At 50.2% G+C, this 18,118-nt stretch overlaps 1 protein-coding gene across 23 annotated transcripts in view; it reads left to right on the top strand.

Moving 5' to 3' along the window:
- The window catches only part of ZMYND8 (zinc finger MYND-type containing 8), a 126,257-nt gene that overhangs the window by 24,324 nt on the left and 83,815 nt on the right, over nt 1–18,118 (top strand). For 19 of the 23 annotated variants that reach the window (XM_086702407.1, XM_086702414.1, XM_086702415.1 and 16 more), the window contains one exon: nt 14,513–14,661. In XM_086702407.1, the coding sequence (XP_086558533.1) occupies nt 14,513–14,661 (149 nt within the window). Of the gene's footprint in view, nt 1–3,482; nt 3,526–6,111; nt 6,799–6,833; nt 6,958–13,026; nt 14,361–14,512; nt 14,662–18,118 lie in introns of those variants that run through there. The other 4 variants (XM_086702420.1, XM_086702419.1, XM_086702408.1 and 1 more) reach the window with 4 other exon arrangements.

Raw genomic sequence — 18,118 nt, 5'->3', positions numbered from 1 at the left:
GACAGATTAACAGGATGAAAACAAAGAGAAGTTTAACAATGCATACATCTCCTGTGTACCTGAGAGAGACCCAGAAAAACAGAGTAACTCCCCACAATGGCCAAAGCCATCACCTTAAATACCGTCTTCAGCTAAAGACAAAAGAGGTTGGGGGCGGGGAATCCGTTATGGGAGTCACCAGGAAAAGCACAGCAAACAAGGGTCAGGTCGTTATGCAGATTTAAGTTGTTGTCTTCTCCATTGATAAGAGTTTCTAGAGAGTTAGTCATTCTCTTCTTCTTGGTCCGGCTAGGAAGACGTTCTTACAGATGGAGATTTTTCTTACACATGTAAATGTCTCCTTACAAAAGGGTGATTTTGATTTGGTTTTCAGAGCTGCTCTCGAGTTTGCAGTTTCTTGAAAATAACCAGCCTGAGTTAATCCTCGTGCCAAAGAGACGTATTTTGGGGTGGCAATTCCTGCTTGACGGAATGCCAAGATGGTACCATGACGGGGTTGAACGGTCCAGAGCTTGGCTGTCCCAGCAAGGTGCCCTTTCTCTCTTACCCCAGTATTTGCCTTCTTGCCTTTTGCTGCTCTACTCTGCCTTGAAGAGACTTTCAAGGTTAGATTTAATTATCATGACAATTAAGGAATAATGGAGACCTTGGTATATGGGGAATCTTGTGTTCCATCCTAAGATGTGTGTGTGTGTGTGGGGGGGGGGGGGTCAGCCCGGAGGATTGTTTCATGTGGAAACGGGGACCCTGTGTGGCCAGATATTGTTTTTGTTTGTTTGCTTTTTTTTTTTTTTAAACGCTGATTCTTCTATGAGAGAAAGAGAGAGAGGGAATGCCTGTGCTCAAGCTTGCACAAGCAGGGAGGGTGCAGAGTGGGAGGGAGACACAGAATCCGAAGCAGGCTCCAGGCTCTGAGCTGTCCGTGCAGTCCGATGCAGGGCTCAAACGCAGGAACCATGAGATCATGACCTGAGCCAAAGTCAGATTCTAAACTGACTGAGCCACCCAGGCGCCCCTTGTTTTGTTTTAAGAGAAGATAGTCATCTGGATTTATTCTAGATGTAGTTTCACCCAATTTAAAAATACTGATAACTAAAGTTGTAAGAGTATCAGCCAGCTGTGAGCGGATCGAATTCACCCTATGGTCCTTCAGTGGGCTACCACTGGCCCAGGCCATGGCTGTAGCCACCCCTAGACTGATGTCCTGGCGATTCCTCCCCATCTGGGTCACTGGGTAATTACATCAGCTGTCACTAGAGCCCCCTTCCTAATAAGGTTGCTGTGGGCTTGTCCTTGACCTCTTTAACCGTCTTCAATAACCCCCTATCCCCACTCGGCAGTCCGGGGACTGTCTTTCAAGCCAGGTTGCTGTTCCTTGAGTTGGGACCGGACACCCTAGTAATTGGTGGGGACTGCTTGACAAATATGTTATCTTTAAAATCTAGACTCCTCTCCAGGCTGTTGAGATGCTGACGCTTTGAGAGGCCGGAGAGAACGAAGATGGAGACCAGACAGAGCAGATTTAGTTTCTCTTGAATCACGCCCAGGAGTGGGATGGAGGGAAGATGAGCCAGCCAGGCCCATACTGCTGCCTTCACTAAGGGAAGTGCTCCCCGCGGGCCCTGGCATCCGATTGCAGGGACAGAATTGGTGCATCCTGGCGAGGATTAAGGGAGGCGTTGAAAAGAGATCCTCAGACTTAAAAGGGTCTGATGAGAAAAAGGGCAAAGAATCTGGACTAAAAAATTTGGTTAAATGGTCATCACACTGGGGGGTCTCCCAGTGGGGAGCATGTTTTCCCTGGAGAAAGTCATCCCTCCTTTTTAACGCTAAATGATTCTGAGACTGTCTCTCCTTGAGAAGAATGCAGAGTTGGGAAGTAGGTGGCTTGTGAAAACCTCCTGAGTTTCCCCCCTCTGGTTTCTCAGTAATTGTGTTTAGCTGCACGGCCCCATCCTGTTTGGCATATAAATCCTTACTTAATCCCCTACTTTTGGAGAAATGGACTCTTCAGGCAAGAAACAAGAATGGCTAAGGGGTGCCTGGGTGGCTTAGTTGGTTAAGCGTTGGACTTGGGCTCAGGTCATGATCTCACGGTCTGTGGGTTGGAGCCCCGCGTCGGGCTCTGTGCTGACAGCTGGGAGCCTGGAGCCTGCTTCAGATTCTGTGTCCCCCCCTCTCTCTGCCCCTCCCCTGCTTGTGCTCTGTCTCTCTCTGTCTCAAAAATAAATAAACATTAAAAAAAAAAAAAAAAAAAAGAATGGCTGAGTACCTGTCCAGAAGGGAATTTCCCCTCTCGTGTTCTGGTGTTTCTCTTTTGCACCCTGAGATGGCCAGGTTCCCTTTTGAGTAATCTTCCCTATTGACCTCACAACCTCCTGTCTTCTTGGACTGCGGGGAGAAATCTCCTGTCTTCTTGGACTGCGGGGGGAGAAATTCTTAGACCAGGGAAGAAAAACGGGAGTTTCTTGTGAGTCACCTCGGAGCTTTGTTAACACTGTTCGGTTGCTCATTTACCTGGTCAGATGTGTGTCCGTGGCGATGCCTCTTGAGCCAAGCCCAGAGCCGGGCCCCGTGCCATGCACGGGGCTATGGCAAAGAACTGCCCAGATGGAGCTCACATTCTGGAGGAGATTAAAAAAAAAAAAAAAAAAAGTGAAACAGCAAAAGAAGAAAATAATTTTTGACAGTTTTCAGCTAGAGGTAATCTCAGTGAAGTCAATAGCGATCACACACCCACACACACACCCACACACACATACCCGAACCCACATTTCAGAATGATAAGGGGGCTGGAGGGTGATGTTTGAGCCGAAATCTGAAGTTGCCAGGTATGGGAAGATTGCACATAGAACATTCTAGAGGGAAGTGGCAGCGAGTGTACATGAACTTGGCTTTTGTGAGGCCATTGTGGTTGGGTTCAGTGGATGGAAGAGGACAAGTGAGTGGGACCAAATGCGGCAATAAGTCTGGATGGGATGTTGGGTGCGCCTAGCGAGCTGCCTCAGTGGGTTTTACTCGGGGGCTGCCTCGTCTTATTTAGGTTTGAAGAAGGCTGCCTGCCGTAGAGGGCAAGTCAGGAGCCCTGGTGCTCGGATCAAGGTGGCGGCTGTGGCGGTGGGACTGAACGTGAACGGGCAGAAGACAGGCAGGGAAAGCTTTCTTTGCAGAGCGCTTGCTGTGTGTCAGGCACCACGTAGGCACTAACTAACCTGTGTGGTTGGGCATCCTTAATACATTGTGCGGAAAGCTAGGACTCTGAGGCCGGCTCTCTCCCAGGCTTCAAGAGCCCTGTTTGAGTAGGGGTGAGAAGGAGGAGTCCCAGGGCAGTTCTGAGGGCCACCTGGACTGTTCTGCTTTTCTCCGGGAGGAAATCCTGAGCCCTGCAGGGATTTTGAGCCTGGCTTGGTTGAACCTATGCCAGCCCGTGAACGTTTGGGTCTCTCTTCATTGCCCATTTTTTTTTTTTTTTTTTTTTTCAGAAACATTCTGGGAAGAGCTAGTCTGGTGTGAATCGAGGTGAAGGTACAGAAGGATTCGGGGAAACTGGCTTGAGCTTTCTGGGCTAATGTCTTCTCTCTGCCCTGGCTCCTCTTTCCCCCATTGGGGAACAATAATAGTCATAACTGGTGGTGTCTGTGACATGTGACACCTGCACTTGGCACATACTGTCTCGTGTAATTCTGAACCCTTTTAGAAAGATCCTCATTGTCCTAGCTGAATCCACTGAGGCACAGAGAGGCCGAGGAACTTGCCAGAGGACACACAGCTGCTATCAGACCTCGTGGTAGGGCTGTGGAGCCCACACACCGAACCATAGAGCTGGCTTGACGCTCGCCCACACCCAGCATGCCCTCAGTGATAAGAGAATTACAAGGTGGTGCTGACGACCACAGAGAAGAAAGACCCTTGACTGGGGTAGTTCGGGGCTTTGGAGCGGGAGTCAGCTGCAGGGGAGTCCCCAGCATGTCTTTGAGCCTTTGAGCACATAAGTGACTTTGCTTTTCTGAGCTGCATCTATCAAATGGGTGCAGAAACACCATGCCTACTCTCATGGGATTCCCCAGGGGCTCCATCAAGTAGCGCCTCAATAAATGGTAGGTGTGAATCACACGAGCCCTGTTTGGGAAGAAGCTAGAGAAATATTTTCCTGGCTACACCCTCTCTCCTGACGTGTATTATTCACAAACTCCTGGTATTTCTCCTGCTCAGCAGCTTTTTGCCCGTGTGTAATCAACCCGGTTCTTACTGAATATATTCCATATTCATTCTATGTTTACCGGCCCCTTTTTCTCCGGGCCTCAGTTTCTTCATCAGTAAAATGGGGATACTCAGTACCTACCTTCTCACAGAACCATGGTGAGGGGTAAGTAAATTGCTGTTTGTGTTTAGAACAGTGCCTCCCAGATAAGTGGTCAGCGAAAGACATTTTTAATACAATAACATTACTATTATTATTTTCTCTGGCAATCTTCCCTCCAGGGCAGGGACCTTCTGCTGACCATCTCCCAGGTAGCCTAGTTGTCTTGTTCCTCAGTGACTGTTGACCGACTGGTTCCTTTGTTTTCTTCTGTTTGAAATGTGCAGTCAGGGCCACCAGGTGAAACATTAGGCATCATTTTCCTTCCTAGTAGGTACAGATGCCTCTGTGGGTGGTGTATTTACACAAGGTTGGACTTGCCTGGCCGCTCACTGGAAGCTTCTTTAGCCCTGAATTTCTCAGCCACGGCTCTGTTGACGTTTTAGGCCTGATCATTCTGCTGTGGGTCTGTGCTGTGTGCTGTAGGGCGGTTATTAGCACCATCCATGGTGCCCGTGCACGAAATGCTTCTAGCGACTTCTTTCTTTTTCTAGTTGTGACCACCAAAAATGTTTCCTGATTCTGCTGAGTGTCTCCGGGGGAGACCTGGCGAGGACCCCTGCTTCACACTGTTCGAAACACCTGAGCCCCCTAAAAATGGCACCTGATAGGTGCTGGGGGCATGTTCTGAGCTCCTCCTGTATGCTGGGCCCTGGAGATGCAGATGTGGCCCCTGACCAGGGCAGTACCTGGCATGGAGTGAGAGCTCCCTGAGTACCATTTTCATCCATAATCTCATAGCCTCTTGAAAATACCTTAAATAGTTTTAAAACCCGAACAGGGTCAGAAAGAACTGGAAGATGAACCCAGTGTTTCCCTTCTGTCCTGGTTGTTCCCCCAGGGCCTTTGCAGACCCAGAGCCTACACAGCCCCTACTTCTTCCATTCCGGTCTCTTTCTGGTCTTTCTTGACTTCGATTTTCTTACGTGTCAGTACATGAAGAGATCTCTTCATTCCGTTTTCTGGCTGCATGATGATTTTTTGCATCTCAGTCTCCTGCTGGCTTCCCATTCCCTTGGCTGTGCCCATGTGTCATCCTGTGCCCTTCTGAGAGCCGGGGGTGGGGTGGGATGGGGCGAGGGGAGGCCAGGCCACAGGACACACGCTTAGAGCCAGCGCAGTATGGGGGGCGTTCTGGGTCTGAAATCTCTGCTTCCTCAAAGGACCACGATGAGGTGACTGTCCAGGGCCTAGTCCCCTCTTCCCCAGCATCTTCTAGAGACTTTTCCCGTTTTCACGAAAGTGACCTTCGAGAGGCCAGACCCACGCCCAGGGCGTGTGAGGAACGCTGCCTGGTTACCAGCGGCACCTTTTCCCTCCTCCCCGCCCGAGCCTCTCTATTTCCCTTTTCTTCTCTTGGCCCGCTGCGGGCAGAGCCGCCTTTTTACCTGAATTGGCTCTCTGAATTGGCTGTAATTCCCCGGTTGCAGTTTGAAAGCCACCCACCAGCACCTGAGCTTTCTAGAACCTGAGCCGGGCCCGGGGGTGGGACCCAGCTCAGCCTGGATAAATAATGCAGACGGTTTCCGCGCCAGCACCGCTCCTCCTGGGAGCCCTCCCCGCGGCCAGCTACGTAGCAAAGGCCAAAGGCAACTGGTTACTCCACACTTTCTTTGTGGTGACTTGGCAGAGTTAAGGGCCTCAAATATGTACACCCGTCAGACGCACTCAGCCTTTTGGGCCTGGGCCCGCCGGAGGGGGAGGGGTGGGGTGCCGCGGCTTCTTGCGCGGGGTTGGGCCCTGCCTCCTCCTGCTTTGTGAAATTTGAAAGAGCTTGGCATTCTCGAACCAGGAAATTCCTGTTGCGATGTTGTCGTTTTTCCAGAAGTCCTCTTCCCGGCTGAGGGGGAGGAAAGGGCTGGGTGGTTGCGATTGCCTCTAGTTGTTGAGGGCAAAACAGTGAATTCATTTGTAAATCAGCCTCTTTTCCCTAGATGGCAGCAATTTGTGGCCCGCCCGGCAGCGTTTAGAGGTTCACCTTTTACATATGAATGTGCCGCTTCGTCAGCACCCCTGCATTATTTTGGGAGAGAGAAAGAGAGCGAGAGAGAGCCGAGCCCCGGGGTGTTGGGGGAGATGGCTTTCTCATGTCCGAAGTAAAGTTAATCTGAAAATCATTGAAAGTAAACACACGCCTAAAAACACCTTCCCGTTGCAAAGCGCCACGCTCCCTTCTGGTGGTCTCATGTAGCCAGCAGAACAACGGCAATTTGTTGTGTTTATTCGCATCCGGTGAAATCAATGGCCCTTCGGTGCTGTGCGCTCTGCAGGCTTCCAGCCTAGCCGGGCTGCTGGCTACCGAGGGTGATAAATTAGAGCCGAAAGCCTCACGGGGACAAGCGGGCGCGGCCCCTGCCTCAGACTGCCTGACTGCAGAGAGGTGAGGGTGTCCTTGCCACGCTGGGCCACCTAGTGCGTCCGAGACAGGAGCTGGCCTGGTAAGTGGTGACTCTTAGCCTGTCCTCTTTGCTTCTTCCTCCTCCCCCTGGGAGAGGCTGCTGAGGATCCGGAAGCAGGAATGTCTGCCGTGTGTGAGCCTCTGTTCTCTTTCAAAGAGAAGGGAGGCCCTCAGAGCAGCCCAGCTCTCTCAATGGCAGGTAAGCGCCCCTTCCCAGGGTTACCCGTCCCTGGCTTGCTTTGCCCCCGAGGCACTCGGGATGGACGACCTTTTCCCCAGGTTGAGAATGACCCTTTTGTTCCACGGCCTCATTTCCGAGTCAGTCTTCCTTTCCCCAGTCTGGGCGAGAAGTTCACATTCTCAGGCAGGGAGAACTTGTAGAACCCCGGTGGCCTTTCCGGAGGAGGCCCCTCAGGCAGGCTGCAGCCTTGTCTCGAGGGTTCTGTGGTTCTGGGCATTCAGTGTGTGACCAGATTATTCGTTTTCGCTCGTGGCTTGGGTATTCTCTGCTGTGAGGAAAACCTTATCCCTTTCTCACCCCGTCCACTGCGTCCCATTTTCATTTCTGCTCTGGGTGAGGGAAATTTCCAGGCTTTGGTTTCATGATGATGTACCTACCAGCGGGAAAAGGCCCTAGGGTTCCCGGGTTCCTGGGGAGGGAGGCCTGTTTGGGTACCTGCTCTGGGTCTTGGGGCAACACGTGGAGACGATTAACCGTGTTTGTGCTTTGCCGTCTTCTGGGAGAGCAGCGAGTGACCATGTTTGCAGTGGCCTGTGGAGAGGGCCGGCTGTGACCGAGAGCGCTGTCCGCGAGTACCCTCCGAGCCCCGGCCAGCGCAGGCCTCTGCTTTCGGCCCTGCCTTCGCGGCTAAGGGGGGCAAGCTGGAGGTGGAGAAGTCCTGTCCTGGGCCCGTTCTGTGTCCGTGTTCTATAGGCTGGCGCTTCCATAACTCTGACCTTAATGTGCTCCTCTGAGAAAACAAGGTCTGTTTTTGCAGCAGGAGGGTTGGGGATGGAGGAGGAGGGAGAGGAGGAGGAGGAGGAGGAGGAGGAGGAGGAGGAGGAGGAGGGATGATTGCCGGTTTGACAAAACAGCTATCATTTATGGAGTGCTTACTCTTTGCCAGGCCTGAACTTCTTTAATCCTTTTGTAACTCTTCAAGGTACCATGATCTCCACCCTCCAGAAGGATAGAGGCACAGAGAGGTTAAGTAGCTTCCTTAAGCTGCACCTCTGGGCCTAACCACTGTGGCACCCTGCCTGCACCATCTGCGGCTTGTTTTTCTTTTTTTTAAACATTTATTCATTTTTGAGAGACAGAGAGAGACAGAGTGTGAGTCGGGGAGGGGCAGAGAGAGAGGGAGACACAGAATCCGAAGCAGGCTCCAGGCTCCGAGCTGTCAGCACAGAGCCCAACGTGGGGCTTGAACTCACGAATCATGAGATCATGACCTGAGCTGAAGTCGGACGCTCAACCGACTGAGCCACCCAGGCTCCCTGATCTGCGACCCGTTTTTTCAGAATGTGTGCCCCGGCTTCCGAGTGCGGTGGCCAACTTGTGGCCACCCTACCTGTGTGGCCCACGATGCCCGTCTCTGCCTGTTGGTTGGGTTTTTCCTCATTCAGGCTCCACAGGCTCACTGTCCACATTAAGGAAATTTAACACCCACCAAAACACACCATGAGGCTGATCCTCATGGGGAAGCGTTTGGCCTTTCAGCTGGGGCCCTTTTCTCTCTCCAGAGGAGACAATTCCCTGTCATGGTGTGTCATTTCCTAGGCTCTGGAGAATGTTGAGTGCTGTGACTCAGGTGCCGGATGTGGGTGGGGGTGAGGGTGCCTGGTGTGCCCGTGTCTGGCTGGCCTGGATGGAGATTGGAGAGGACTGTGGGGGAGGGGAGATGACCACACAGGCTCCCCACCCGCAGCCTATTTTGTGGCCTGGGCCACGTTCTGGTGCCACCATTGGAATACCGGGAGGTGAATATGCTTCCTGGGGACTGCCTTTGAGAGAAGGCGCGCATCATTAGTCGGACAAACACAGTTTTCTACTGTCCTTGTTCTGGAGTGCTCCTTGGGTTTTTTTTTTTTTTTTTTTAATTTTTTTAATTTTTTTTTTTTTTAACGTTTTATTTATTTTTGAGACAGGGAGAGACAGAACATGAACAGGGGAGGGTCAGAGAGAGGGAGACACAGAATCTGAAACAGGCTCCAGGCTCTGAGCTGTCAGCACAGAGCCCGACGCGGGGCTCGAACTCACGGACCGCGAGATCATGACCTGAGCCGAAGTCGGACGCTTAACCAACTGAGCCACCCAGGCGCCCCTGGAGTGCTCCTTGTTGAGCACAACCCCATCCCACCACCCACCCCTGTGTTAGGAGTCCATCTTGCAGAGCTGAGGACTGCCTCTCCCTGCGTGAGGCTGTGTGCGGGCCTCAGAGTCGAACCACTGCCTGGGTTCAAATCCCAGCCCTGCCACTTGGGTCATCTTGAGCAAAAGCGACTTCGAGAGAAGTACCCCACAGGCATTTTGAACAGCGCCACCTACATTGTGTGTAGTAAGAGAAAGCCTTAGCTGTTAATCCTCGTGGCTCAGGAAAGCTAAGAGGTCCCTTAAGTCAGGGGACATCTGGGAAGGGCTGAGCAGGATTGTTTCTGGTGGTTCACCAGACACAGGTTGGAGAAGGATCTCATCACATGCTTGGTTCCCGATATGCAGTAGGCCTTCTCTTATTATTAAGATTTCAGCGGATGTCACAGGAGGGGAAAGTTCTGCTGTTTCCTGCTTCATGCCAAGCTGTTCTCCTGAGTCACTGCTCCGTCTTTTGCCTGGAGGAGCTCTTCTCCCTCGCCCACGTTAACTCCTTCAGAACCAGACTTATTTTGGGGCTGGCGGAGGGGGTAGGACGCGGAGGGTGGCTGGTGAGCCAATGCAGTAGACTCACAGGCCGTGCTACTCACAGAAAGGACTTCCAGGTCAAGGGTGAACCATTTCCCTGGTGATTCAGTCTATGGTGGCTCTTTGTCATCCTTCCAAGTTTATAGATGAAGTGTGTTTAGCAATAAGTCCTTGTCAGAATTAAATCATTAAAGAAGGAGGAAAAAAAAAAACAACTTGAGTCAGCTTTCTGGAAGAGGTCCTTAAGAGGCTTTGTTGCCATGACTACAGCGAAGTCCACACCCCCCATTCGCTCACCACCTGAGGCCTACGTGTTTGTACGTCAGAGTGCTGACCTGCCTCCTCCCTCCCAAGGACCGTGAATGCAGTTGGTGTTTTGCAGTTTTCTCCCTACGAGTCTCACTGACAGCCTCTGCCTTTGACAGATGTGTCTATTGCTTAGAGCCTATTAAACTCCTGCCCCTTGGACACAGCCGCTGATCTCTCGTTAACTCTGGAGGGAGTCGCTGTGTTTGTAGTCAGGAACAGAATTGGGGTTTTGATGGTTTGCTGGGATTAGAAGGTTGGGGTGCTCTTAGCTAGGGGCAGCCTTGGGTCAAACCCCGCCTCGCTGAGCAGGATCTTTGTTTTCCCCTTTCGGTTCCTGCTGGGCTGGGACAAAACTCAGTCTGGCTTAAGTTGCTTATGTGTGTGTTTCTCCCCTCTTTCTCATGGAATTAATGAATTGGAAAGTTCAAAAGGGACTTTACTTTTTTCATTAAAAATTTTTCTTGATGTGTATTTTTGAGAGCGTACGCAGGGGAAGGGGCAGAGAGAGAGGAAGACACAGAGCCTGACGTGGGGCTCGAACTCACAAACCACAAGATCGTGACCTGGGCCGAAGTCGAGCACGTAACCAACTGAGCCACCCAGGCGCCCTTCAGAATGGACTTTAAGGTCCTCTAGTCCTGTAGTTTTAATCTTTAGTGTTGGTGATATCTTTAGGAAGGTGAAGTAGGTGTGGCCCCCCCTTTGCCAGGAAGTTGTGTCCTTGTACGGAACTGTGGCTTGTGGATCATGGGTCCCTGAAGCACTTTCCAGGCTCCAGGTGAGAAGTTCTGGTCTGGCCCCTTCCTCCCTTGTGCCATTTTGCAGATGGAGTCTGAGCGGAAGAGAGACCAGCCTGGCATCTCCTCGTCTTGCCTCGCCTCCTTGCTCGGCTGCTGTTTCCTCAGACCCAGACCAAGCCCACAGGTGGTGGTGGGGCAGGAGAGGAGCTGGGCTTACCGGTGTGGAACAGGGTTCTCTAGACTTGAGAACTTAGATTCCATCCCCTACACACACACCCTGGGGTGTGCATCCGGGTTCTCTGGAGGGCTTGCTACCCCACAGACCACCAGGGCGTAGGCTAGAGTGTCTGAATCTGCAGATCTGCGGGGCCTGAGAATGTACATTTGCAGATTCCCACGTAATGCCACTGCTGGTAGTATGGGGACTACTCTTTGGGATCTGTCGTCCCAGGGGGCCTCAGCCGCAGGTGGGTAACTTAGACGCCCAAGGAGGGGCTGGTGCCCTTTCTGGCTGTCAAAGGCTGACTGTTAGCTACCTTCTGTGTTCTAGCTCGGTGATTCTTCAGGAGGCCAGTCCCACCCCCTCTGGGGGTGTTTGGGAAGTATGTGGGGGTGCTTTTAGTTGTCACTGTGTGTGGGAGTACTGCTGGCAGCGAGCGGCAGGGTGCCCAGGTGGTCCTTATGATGGGGAAGAGCTCTCCCTTCCAAAAATCTAGTGCGTTCCATTAAGAAACCTGGAAACGCACAATTTGTTTTTCCTGAATGTGCCCCTAACTTTTCCACTGATGTGTCTTTGCTCATGTACTTTCTTCTTTAAAGAAGTCTACCCACCAACGGGCGTCTGGGTGGCTCAGTGGGTTAAACATCAACTTCGGCTCAGGTCGTGATCTCGTACTGCGTGAGTTCCAGCCCCGCGTTGCATTCTGAGCTGATGGCTCAGAGCCTGGAGCCTGCTTCAGATTCTGTGTCTCCCTCTGTCTCTACCCCTCCCCCGCTTGCATTCTCTCAAGGATAAATAAACGTTAAAGAAAAAAAAAATCTACCCACAGATGAAACAAAAACATCCCAAATACCCAAAGCTTTGCCTAATTGCTTTCAATTTTGGCCTGGCCCAGGGGCCATTTTGTTTGGGATGCATTTCCTTGTGGCCCCCAAAACACCTTTTCTAAACGCACATATTCTGACAGTTGAGCAGGGTTATTTGGGTTTATCAGGTCCACATTCAACAATCCCCAAAACTCCTTCCTGCGGTCCCTCCAAGCCTGTGGTGATTGGTCCCAACGGTGTCTATCTGGTGACCTTTTTAAAATCCTGAATCAGGCCGTCGTCATTTGCTCATTACTGGCTTTGGTTTGCACCTGCTGCTTTTTATGTGAAACTCAATCTCCTGAATACCTCAGTTTAAGTTTTATTTTGATAGTCTACACTCATGATACACAAAGTACACAAGGGTACACCGTGAAAAATAATCCCTCCCCCACGCCCTGAATGTTTTCTTCGAACTCTGTAATACTTTTGTGTTCATCCAGAATGTTCTAGGCTTGTGCGTACTTAGATATATGACATCTTTTTTGGGGTGTGTTGTCTATTAACGGTGCTTAGAAATGTGTTGCTTTTTTTTTCACTTAATGCAGAAGCTTGGAGATGGTCATACATCCGTTTGTGTAGAAGTGTCTTTAAAAAAAAATTTTTTTTTGACATTTTTATTTATTTTTGACACAGACCTGGAGCGTGAGCAGGGGAGGGACAGAGAGTGAGAGGGAGACACAGAATTGGAAGCAGGCTCCAGGCTCTGAGCTGTCAGCAGAGAGCCTGATGTGGGGCTCAAAGCCACCAGAGATCATGACCTGAGCCAAAGTTGGACGCTCAACCGACTAAGCCACCCAGGCGCCCCAAGGTGCCTTCTTATTCTTAAGGGCTGCAGAATATTCCACTGTATGAGAGGTGCCTGGCTGGCTCAAGAGCATGTATGTGACTCCTGATCTCAGGGTTGTAAGTTCAAGCCCCATGTTGGATATAGAGGTTACTTAAAAAAAATAAATAAAAAAAATAAAGGATATCCCACCATATGGCTATGGTATGGTATTAGACTAGTCCTTAATTTGTGGACGTGTAAGTCATTTCCAGGCTTGGGTACAACACCCAGTGCCTCTCAGTTGAATTTTCTTGCGGGTACTCTGCTTCCTATGACTGTATCTGTGGAATGTGTTTCTAGGAGGACATTGTTGAGTCAAAGACTAGGTGGGGAAGGTGAGAGACTCTTTACTGTGAGGGTGGAGTGGGGTGGGGATCTCTGCGGGCCTGAGAGAGAGGAGGTTCCCTCTGGGGGAATGCCAATCCCAGGCGGCACCTTTTCAGTGAGTGTTCCCCGCTAACTAGCTATGCTGTGCCTCTGGGCCAACCCTTTGGCTCTCTCTGGGCCTCCATTTGGATGTCTGTGGGATGGTCCTCCAAGCTCTGGGGTCTGTTCTCCCTCAAGGTGCCTGTGGTTAACGTTTAATTTCCTCGCGGGGCTGTGTCTCAGCGCAGCACTCAAATGCTGAACGCTTATTCAGGATTTTTCTGAAGTTGCCCGGTGAGAATGGAGAGTTCCATCCTGTGGACTGGATTTCGCAAAAGCAGTTCACTGTCTCCTTTAACGAGCCTATTGGAAGATGCTCTGCCTTTCATTCAAAGGACCCCCCCTCCCCGCCCCGCCCCCGGAGGCCTTGCTTGTATCCATCCTGGACCATGTTCATCTGCCCCAGTGGCCCCTGTCCACACTCGGAGGTCAGTGACGCATGGCGCGGCCCGTGTGCTGGGGCTCGCCCGCAAGTTAGATCTGGAGGAGGAGCGTCGTCAGGTTACCTTTGGGGGTAGTCGTCGTTCTGGATTCCACACCCCACCCCATCACCTCTGCTCTCACGCACCGTCTCTCCTCGTGCCTGTAACATCTTTCTCAGAACGTAAGGCGCATCATGCTGCGCCATTGTTTCGTCCCTACGCTCATGAGACAGCCATCGGGTGTGGAATGAATGGATCCAAGGCCTTGCAGGTGAAGAGTGGGTGGTGGTGGACGTGTCTGTGTTTAAATGAGATGCTGGGAGAGTAAAAACGGAAAGGACTGAATCGGCGAGGGTGAGGCTGGCCTGGCTCAGATGCGAATCAGCGAACGTGTCATTTATGTCCATCTCTTCGGAGGAGAGTAGCAAGCACGACACCGTCAACGTTGGCCTCTTCCGCAAAGGAGTGTGTGCGCCTTCAGTTTCTTGAAGTGTGTGGGCTGGTTGGTCGATCTTTCATGGTTTTCTGCCTGTCGCCATCAGGAGAAGAAGTGTTTCTTTGCGATGCGGACAGGGCACCAGTGCCCGTGCGACAACTCATGGCGGCTGGGTTGTGGCCTGGTCAGTGGGGACACAATGGGGATTTTGGCCAAAGGGAGAGCACGCTTCCACCCAAAAGTGGCCTGCGGGGGTGCAGATCCACCTGGTGGTATCAGGCCCTACAGGCCCTGATCTGGTTTTTGTTTTTGTTTTTTAAGAGAAGCCAGAAACCTAGGTTGTTATGTGAAGTTTCTCGATTTTATATTTTGGCAGTGAATTAAAATGTTAACAAATGGTATGTAGGCTGAAGAAAGACGGTCTGACCTTTGAGCCAGTTAACTGAAGAGCCGGGGTAAGTAAGTGTATTCTAGGAGGAGGACCACTAAAATGGCATTGGGCCCGGGGACAAGATGCGCTGTGCGCCCCCACACCCACACCCGCTCCCTGTGGGGGCTGGGCCTCCCTGACTGCTTTAAAATATGTGGTCCTGTGTGTCTCTTTCAGATCCTGGCTCCACAGAGAGAACAGCCCAGAAAAGAAAGTTCCCCAGCCCTCCGCATTCTTCCAATGGCCACTCGCCACAGGACACATCAACAAGCCCCATTAAAAAGAAAAAGAAACCCGGCTTACTGAACAATAACAATAAGGAGCAGGTAAAGGGCCGCTGGGAATGGTGTCCACACCAGCAGGACGAAGGCTGTAGTGGGAAGCGGTTCAGCTTTCCGGGGGTTTCTGACAGCCGCTGTTCTTGGCATTTAGCAGGCTGCCTTGCTGCAGCTGTCATTTGCATAGGACAAGAAGGACAGCCCAAAATGGGTCTGTGTAGCGATTTTTCTGTTAGCTTTTCAGATCTGTGTTGGGGACAGGGCAGTGACCCAGATGAGATGAAGGATACTGTGCTTTAGGATTTGGGGATTGTCCTTGGATTTTATTTTTGCACTCTAGGGCTGTTTCCCCACGTGGCCTGAGGATTTTTTTTCCTGCTAGGCCAGGCTGGTAGGATGGTTCTGAGCTCTGCCTCGGGGTGGTTGTGTGGCTAAGGCAGGCTCCCTCCTGGTCTCAGCTTTCTCATCTGTAAAATAACGGGTTTAGGTCTGTGGTAAGACAGCTGCTGTCTCTACCCTTTGTCCACTCTCCACTGTGGTGATTGGTCACCCCTTGGTCTCATTGCGTGTAGACCCCAGGCGGCACGAGTCTTCTCTAGACCCCAGCCTCCTTCTGCAGCCAGGACCTATCAATGAGATAGGAATATCCATGAGCCATCTTGGATCTTGCTTAAGAAACCTAGTTTTAAAATTCTCGAATGTAAGCTAGATATTCTTCTGATTTAAAAAGACGAGAGCTGCTTTAGTGGACCCTGGGGTCCAGTCTCCTAGTATTGGAAGAAACAGGATGTCCCAGGGGTTCTGATACCATTTCAGCGGGGATTCCTTGGGATGTATTCATCCATCTTGTGCATTATGGAGTGCTGACGTGGGCCCTGGGGATTGGAGGTTGACTAAGACAGGGTTGTTACTTTCATGGGAAAGAAACCTAGCAACGGTTAAATGCCCAGAACTGGGAGAGGGGTACATTTCTGCACACTAATCTATTTCCATTCTCAAAATTACATAGTGAAATGCCAGCTCTGCCTTTGCCGTGTGGCTGTGGGCAAGTTAACCTCTTTGTGCCTGCTTTTCTCATCTACCGATGGGAATGAAGGTCCTGCTCCTGATTGCACAGGGTTGTTGGGATGAACTGAGCCCACTGATGCAAATCATAATAATAAAAATTAAGCCAGGCTTGACACGAAGTGGAATAATCACACAAACCATGTGTGAAATCGAGAAACGACAGCTGTAAAAGTGTTCTAGAACTGGGCTGTTCGGTATGATTGCCACAAGCCATGTGTGGCCACTGAGCACCTACCTGCAAATGTGACCCAGGGACTGATTTTTTTTTTTTTTCCCCTGGGTTGGATAGTGCAAGTCTAATGAGTTGGGAATCCTGTTCAAAGAGAAGAAACAGATGGGTCCTAAATACATTTTTAGGGAGATTGAGAAAGATACGCCAGTATTGGCAATAATAATCATAAAAGCAGTGTTGACTCCCTGTTGTAAGCATTTTTCTGTGTTAATGTTTATAATCTTCCTGTGAGAAAGGGCTGTAATTATCTCCCTTCTGCAGATGAAAACATTGAGGTTCAGAGAGGTTAAGTTGTCTCCTCAAGGCCTCTGAGCAAATTAGAAGTTGCATTCGAGCTCAGGTCGGCCGGTCTGGCTTAAAGCAGTGGCGACCATCTCTGTCACCCAGGAGCCATCCCGTAGTTGCTGGGAGTGAAGACTGAAAACGAAACCCCGAGGCCACAGATAATCCCCAAACCTTAATTTAGCTAGTAATTGAACTTCCTGGGCAAACCCTCCCTTATCGGATACCAGGACGCCTCAAGGCAGATACTGTCCCCTCTGTGCAGAAAGCCTTCTCCTTCGGCCTCTCTCTGTGTGCGCGCACACGCATCATGCTTTTTGAATTCCTACCTGTCCTTTAAGGAACTGGCTCGTAACTCTCTTTCTGGAAGCGGATCAGCTTGGGCAGTCCACACGTTTTCTTCTCTCCCTTCCCCATCCATGTGTACCATTTCTCTTAACACACGAGGCCCGTGAACACAATGTCGGTCCATGTTTCCCTGAGAAATAGCCACAGGGTGGAGGTTCGCATAGGCACAGTGCGTCCTAGACGTAGAAAAGAGGAGACCCCGAGTAGCTGGACACAGGACACGGTGACGCTCCTGAATAATCTGTAATCTTCAGTATTGATAGAGTTTACAGGACTGTTGCACAGAGGAAGTGTCCTGACCCACAGGTCGGACTCTAGCCTCACTGCATCTGGGAAATTCACTCTGGGACCTCGTCAGTTGCTTTCCTAGCTTTGAGCTTCAGTTACCTTGTAAAATAGGGGTTTGGATTGGGAACATTATAAGGTTGATTGTAGGTTTTTCAGATCTAAAACTCCCTGGGGCCCAACCGTCAGGAGTTGGCGAAAGAGAAACGGGCTTAACTGTAAAGAAATGAAATTCTTGAACCTTGACCCCATAATTCATTCTAGCATATGGTATTTGCATACTAGCAACAGCCTCCCTCACGCACAGTCTGTTTTTCCTTAAGGGGAACTTAAATTCCTTAAAAAAAATTCTTCTGGGCACTTTCCCTTTTCTCTTTCTTCGTTTTAGAATTCTATAGCATTACAGAATTATGGAATTAAAGGCAAATTGTAGGTCCACGAGTGCTGGGTTTTACCAATAATATAATTTCTTAGTCACCAACATTTGAAGATCATGAGATTTCAAATAACAACTTGTATTTTTGGGTTCTTATAAAAACTCAGAAAAATCCAGCAACAGCTGGAGCGGAGTAGAGCTTGCTCCTTTAGACGGAGGGCCTGTGGGCTGTAGTTTTCCACACTCCCCACCCCTCCCCGCAGCGTGACACCCGACTTGCTTTGCTTATTCCTTCTGCCTCTAGTTCTCTTAAGTGTTCAAGTGCTTTTGGTTTTGGGCACATGTCAAGATTCTTCTCCCCTTCCTCCCTTTTTCTTCTACTTTCTTTTTTGTGTTCAAAAAATAAATCCTCTCTGGCCTTATAGAAACACCCTCCCTGCCCCCATATTTTTCCATTTTTGGTAGAGACCTTTTATTATCAAGTGGAGATGGGGGTTGAATTTTTAAGGTTGGACCCTGTTTCACTCATTTTTCATGTATTAGGAATTCAGTACTTTTAGGGAGTTGCAAGAGGAACTTTAAAACACACTTTAGTTTTAGGGAAAAAAGTATTTAGGGCTTACAGTTCATTTTTTATGGCTCTTTGGTCCAGTGGTTTTGCCCTGTAGGAACGGTTTGAAAACATGTAGGTGTTTTTTCTACATCCCAAAGCCTGGAAGGATGCTCTGGCATTTTGTGGAAGAAGGTTAGATTGCCAAACGTCCTGCAGTAGGATGGCCCAAGAAATATCTTCCCTCAAATGACATTAGGGCCTTTACTGAAAAATACCATTCTAACTTTCAGTTCTCAGGACATCTGACTTTGAAGACTCCTTTCGGGAGGTTTATTTTTATTTTATTTTTTCCCCATCGTTA

The sequence above is a fragment of the Puma concolor genome, chromosome A3, assembly GCF_028749965.1.
Source record: "Puma concolor isolate L17-30 chromosome A3, mPumCon1.1.hap2, whole genome shotgun sequence".
Classification (NCBI taxonomy): domain Eukaryota; kingdom Metazoa; phylum Chordata; class Mammalia; order Carnivora; family Felidae; genus Puma; species Puma concolor.
This window is presented reverse-complemented; position numbering and strand designations above follow the sequence as displayed.